Here is a 6,367-nt window from a genome sequence, read left to right as displayed (position 1 = left end):
ATAATTATAAACATTGTATAAGAAAATGTATTAAACTAAACTCATATAGAAAGACTTCATGCCTATTTCTTATTATTAGTTCTTAATATCACATGTATTGCATGTGATTTTACGTATTTATTTATTGTAAAATAGTATTATTCTAATTATTGAACATAATTAAAATATTAAAATTATAAAAGAAATTGAAACCATAAAAATTTATGGAAAATGTGAAATTCTGCCATTTTAAAAATTTTTAACTACTAATTTAATGAAAATTTCTAAATCTTGAATGCTAATATATTGGTAAGCTTTAGTTTTATAATATTAAAATTTTAATTTAAATATAACTTAAAATTGAATAATTTGAAAATGTAATAAAAGTATAATTTAATGTAAATACAAAATATAATTTCATCTTTAATAAATTATTTTAAAATTTTACTAATATATAATATTATTGTAATGTGAATACAATAATATAAAAAAACATATATAATATTATTGTAATGTGATACAATAATATAAAAAACAATCAAATGTATTTTAATCATTTAAAAATATTCTACAAGCTCATTTTCTTTTACTATTTACAACTAAGTATTATATATTTCTTTTCAATTAATGAAGAGATAATTTAACTATAACTTTTTTTAAGGAATAATTTAACTATAAATTATATATAATCTCATTTTAAGAAAGTCCTTTTAATAAAATCAAAATTTTATTTATAATTTATTTAATTTTATTAAAATTAAAATTATTATAAAATGTGATAAATTTTATAAATATTGAAAATTTAAATTGATTGAATCAATTATATAATAAACAACAAAGGCTATATTATTCAATTAAATGTGGTTTCCTAACTTGTGGTTATATTATTATTATTGTTACGGGAAAGAATTGAATGAAATGGGGGTGTCACGTCATCTTGTATCCCTTTTCAATTATTTAATGATATTTCAATAATTTTTTCCATGTCATTAATACGTAATTTTTAAACCTGAACCTTGAACCATGAATCTCGAACCCTAAATCATGAACCATGAACCCTAAACCCTTAACAAAACCTTTTGGTTTAGGGTTTAAAATTCAAAATTTATAATTTTAAATTTGGGGTTCAGAATTCTAGATTTAAATTAAAAAAATATCAAATTAATATATCAGTGATATAAAAAAATTACTAAAATATTATTAAATAATTAAAAAAAAAGGACGGAACGTGTTTATTTCATAGAATCCTTTACTATTATTATTATCATATATTAATAACCTCCTTAGCCCCTTGTCGGTAAATTAGGATTAAACAAACTGAGATGCCAACATTTGAAGCAACCATAACGTGAAACCAATTACCATAACACTTTCAAGACACTTTTATTTGGTATTTTACTAACTTTTTTATTTTATTTTATAATTACCTATTTTCTTTTTATATTATGTTATAAAAGATGACTATTGGTATTTTTATAAAATTTTAAACTATCTATATATAAATTCTTTCAAAATTTTATTATTACAACACAACGAAATCAACAGAAGTAAAACTCTGTTGGTGGCCATTCATATTTTGGTTGAGCTCCACACGCCAAGGAAACCATAGCCGACGTTTTGACCTTTGATGATATATATATACAGCCAAAAGTAACCCCATCCTGTTTTGATTGTCATTTTCATCCTCATAACAAAAACTACTGTTCCTTCCTTCCCTATTGATCATACATACTGATATTGATATGGTAACGGTCTGTTTTGGTGTATAGTTTCGAGTTTATCGTTCTTGTTTAAAAATATTTTATATGTGTATATAAAAAGTATTTATAAATACGAAATAATGAGGTTAAATAAGTTTCAAACATAAAATGCTCATCAAAAAAGAAATTTTGTTGAAGTAATAAGGAAAAGATTTTAAAAATGTTTGTAGCATAGATCCAAATCTCGTCATATATAAATTTTAAGATAATAAAATATTCTTTAATAAACTTCGTAAATGCATTTCATCATTAAACAAACTCAAAATAGACAAGCAAAAAAATTATTCAATAAATTAAACAAATTGTATATAATAATTCATAATTCAACAAATTCAAAATAAATACTAAAAATTTTAAATCTAAATTTAATATATATTTTTTAAAATAATTATTTTTTGCATTGGTCAATACACTATATTTCGAATGGTACAGGAGAAATCAATTGGTACTTACTAGAATTTGCACCGGAAAGAAACCTAAAATTTATTATTCTTGTTTAACACCGGAATGGAGTGCTTTGACTGGTACGAGCAGTACCGGAACAGTACCAATTACCATGACTACACAACATTACCCCTCCCCCCCTCTATGTATATGTAGGTTTAATTTGCATTTTTAATATCCCTATTATTAAATTGATAAGCAATTATTTTATACTGTAATATGGTAGTTAAAACAGTACTGCCATGTACATTTACTAGTTAACAAGAAGTAGTCACATTTTGAGAAATACAAAGGGATTATGGTTGCTCCATCTCTTTACTCTATTTTATACTCTATACCAGCTGGAGAAATATGCCTGTATTTTGGCCCACAATGAATATATATTATATATGCATAGACAAAGACAGCATATCGTGTGGAAATAGGTCGATATCTTCTCCAACCTGTTTTCACAAATCCAGGAGACCTACCCCAAGTTTTTTAGGGTTAAAAAGGTTATCATTTTCTGACTCGGAAGAAATTTATTATGAGATTCATCTAAACGATGCATGCAAATTTAACAAGTCTTCATAAACTCAAATCTCAAGAAGTGTTACACAAAATATAAAAAAAATGGGGAATTTAATGACAATATATATTCCAAATTGATTGCAAGTTTTCAACTTCACATGGGGAGGAGCAGGACCAGCATGAGACAGCATATGCTATTTGTCTCCCTTGCACACCTTCCTATTCTTATACAAATACAGTACAATGCAATACAAGCTTTTAAGGTCATTCCTTCTTCCATGGCGCTTGCATTAACAATCATGAAGAGAAGCTTAGTCAAACTCCAATTAGCATATTAATTACCTGCATGTGTGATAGTTAATGATAGATCTCGTCCACCGTCTCCTGGTGGAAAATGCACCTCTTAGCTATACTCACTGATCTTCTCTAGCAAGCTAGGTCTAGGTGGATTGTGTTGACTTTTTTTGTTGCCATTTGCTGGCAAGCATGCTTCTTATTTCAACAATTAATGGGTTGACATTTTCAGTGCATTTTAATCTCGGGAGAGGAAATAAACAACACATGGCTGCTTGGAAGACGAAGCTGCTAATCTGTATTAATTACTAGAAATTTGTCTCTCAGCCAAAGGTATTGCTCATAGCCATGGAAATTACTAGGGAAGATAGAACAAAATTACTACTCATTTGGTTCAAAGTACATAAAAAGAAATGAAAACTTGAAATCTGATTCTGATTATGATAGCAATAGTGTAATTCGGATGGGATCAATCAAGGCCGTAAGATCCCAAGTTTACATTTCTTTTTCTGCGGGGTATTTCTCCATCAATATATGAAAATTGGGAAATCAAACTAAAACAGTATGTCCTTAGCTTTCTACTCTATAACTAATAATAACATTATTATTTTCATCAATGGGGTTGTAGAATTAATTGAAGAATGGAACATTATCACTAGAAATGGAGCTATATCCGGTTGCACTAGTTGCCGATGTGTAGAGAGAAGATGCGGAAGATGAGGAAGATGTTGAGACAACAATAGAAGGTGGAGGTGGAAGAGGGGAAGATGAAGCAGCAACTGATACCGCCCCACCAGAAACTAAAGTAGCGTGAGTGTGAGTGTGAGTGTGAGGATGAGTAGAAGGGAGGATGTTACTATTAGTAACTTCTCTAATCTTGTATTTCAGTATCTCAGCTCTTATTGCGTTCAATTCCGCTTGCAAATTCTGCATTTGTTGCTGCAAAGTTACGATGGCACCCATGCACCCGTATACCGGATCTCTTAGCCTCAAGTTTGCCTCATAAACCAGACTGTTTGCCGCATCGGCTCTTTGGTTCTCTGGCACCTCCTGCAAATATTCTATATATATAAGAAAGGGAACTTGGGGAAAGCAAAAAAAAAAAGAAAAGGAGAGAGTTGGGGTGTTACCATTAACATCTTGGAGACGTTGCTTGCACCAAAAACTTTGTGAACAGCAGCAAATTTGTGGGGTTCATGTGGGGAGAAATAAGGAGAGAAAGGACACTCTTCAGCACACCTTCTTCTCAAGAGCTTACATGCGGCACAAGGTGTGATGGTATTCAAGGTTCCAGGCGGACCCAACAGATGTCTCCTCCCCATTTCACCACCTGCATCTGTCTTGATCTTCTTCCCTATTTCATCCAATCTCTCCCTGACAGATTAACAACAAATACAACAACTTTTGAATACTCCATACATGTATTCTAATTAGTTACAAGCCTCTGGAACCACTAATATCACACACATAAGTATCTATGAGTAATAAGCTAAAAGATGTGATGATTTGGGTTTTCATTCATGATTGAATTAAATTAGGAAAGAAGTTTACCTGTCTCTGGACATTCAAGCATGCTAGTGGGGTTGTCTGGATGAAAGGAGGTGAGTGGCTGGATTGTGAAGGAGAGTAAAAGAAGCATGAAAATGAGGGAAAAGAGTGCTTTAAAGGCAAGGTAATCCAGGGAGGAGGGATATAATTAATTAGCCAAGGTCAATGCTTTTTTTTTCTTAAGAGAAGAGAAACAAACAAATAAAAATTCCGCGGAGAGAGAAAAAAGAAACGGGAGAAGATTGTGGGTTTTATATTTTTCAACTTCGATTATATTTATACTATGGTTGAAAGATTAGGTAAAGACTTAATTCCATGGCAATAATAATTAAAAAATATATTTTTATTAAAATAATTTAAATTCGGATTATTCTTAAAAAAAATCAACCTGAATATAATTTAAATATAACTATAATAGAAAGAGAGTTTAATCTAAGAATGATTATTTTCACACAACACAAGTTACAACCACTTTTGATTTTCGAGGCTTAGGTGTGTGTAACAATTTGATTTTCAGTGGTATCAAAAATAGCAGTTTTGGAATCTCATTTTTCGATGTTCAAGTCAGTAAATTTCGGTCCGGTAATTTTATTGAATGATTAGTTTTTAAGGTATAAGAATTAAATAGTAAAAAACATAAAAGTTAATTGTTATTGATTTTTATTAGGTAAAATGCTTAATTAAGATTTTTTTAAGGTTTTTAATGGCAATTTAGCCACTTTTAAGTTAGTGAGACGGTTGGTAATTGTTTTTATGTTAAAATATGTGTTAAGATTTAATTAAAAAGAAAATAAAAATATGTTAAAACATAAGTAAACATATCATCTTCATCATTTTTCTTTCTTTTACCCGTTTCCACCATTGTCAAGGAGCTAGGGATTTGGCCAAGCTCTTCTCCATTTCATGTGAGTGATTTTGAATTTCGTTTTTCATAAATTTTATGTTTTTAAGATCATTGTAGCTTAATTAGCTAATCCAGATATTAAATTGTAAAACTGTTAGAGTTTTGAAATGTTTTCATTGATGATTTTTTATGTTAAATAGTTTGATTGTTAGCTTAGATTTGATTATGGACTAAATTGTAAAATGAAATTTGTTAGTTTTGAGTTTAAGGATTAAAATGTAATAATACCAAAAGTGACATGAAATTTTTGTAATTTTTTATTCAAACAAGTTGAAAAACGAAACTTAAATGTGAAAGTTATAGTTATTTCGGTTTTAAGGATTAAATTGAATAAAATGCAAAATTTTAGAGAAATTATGAAAAATGCAATTATGTCAGTCATATGCATAGAATTAGAAATCTTAAGGTAATTGGAACTGATAAATTGAAATGAATTATAGTATAGATCAAGATTTGAACCAACTAGTAGATAATCGAGAACAAGGAAAAATTACATATTAGTCCCTGACAAGTCAATCATTGCTATTTTTACCTAGTAAATTCATAGGGTATTACGTACTTATATGTATTGTTTATGGTTGAATTGTGAATTTATAGTGTTTGAATGTATATTACAGTGTTTACAAGTTAGCATAAAAGGTGAGAAATGGGCTTAATTGTAAAGTTTCGCGTATGTGATAATTATAATTCATGTGGAATGCTGAATGGACATGATATAGCTTTGTCATATGATTTGATTCATGGAAATGCTACGGCAATGTAAATGTTTTGAATTCAGTATAAATGCCCATTTGAACTTAGTAAACGATAAAGATATGATTGGCATGCCGATAATGTTAGTTGCGCACTTGTACGAGATTGCACTTCGGTGCCTCTGTATAGCATTACGATGCTTTCTGGTGTGGTGTAGATATTCTAGTATTCGAAC

General features: G+C 29.2%; 1 protein-coding gene across 1 annotated transcript; it reads right to left on the bottom strand.

Annotated features, from left to right (window-relative positions):
* Positions 1-3,403: 3,403 nt before the first annotated feature.
* On the bottom strand, positions 3,404-4,751 carry LOC107935063 (LOB domain-containing protein 15). The gene is made up of 3 exons (XM_016867610.2): positions 4,539-4,751; positions 4,118-4,361; positions 3,404-4,037 (listed from the first exon to the last, which is right to left on the bottom strand). Exons 1-3 carry the CDS (start codon positions 4,550-4,552, stop codon positions 3,618-3,620), a joined length of 678 nt encoding a protein of 225 aa, XP_016723099.1. The 5' UTR covers positions 4,553-4,751; the 3' UTR covers positions 3,404-3,617.
* Positions 4,752-6,367: the final 1,616 nt, after the last annotated feature.

The sequence above is a fragment of the Gossypium hirsutum genome, chromosome A03, assembly GCF_007990345.1.
Source record: "Gossypium hirsutum isolate 1008001.06 chromosome A03, Gossypium_hirsutum_v2.1, whole genome shotgun sequence".
Classification (NCBI taxonomy): domain Eukaryota; kingdom Viridiplantae; phylum Streptophyta; class Magnoliopsida; order Malvales; family Malvaceae; genus Gossypium; species Gossypium hirsutum.
The sequence above is the reverse complement of the archived record's forward strand: the minus strand, read 5'-3'. Positions and strand labels throughout refer to the sequence as shown.

What these genes read in the sequence shown, in the direction of transcription:
- LOC107935063 (XM_016867610.2), bottom strand. An exon ending in ACGTCTCCAAGATGTTAATG is followed by an intron (nt 4,038 to 4,117) that starts GTAACACCCCAA and finishes GAATATTTGCAG; the next exon opens with GAGGTGCCAGAGAACCAAAG.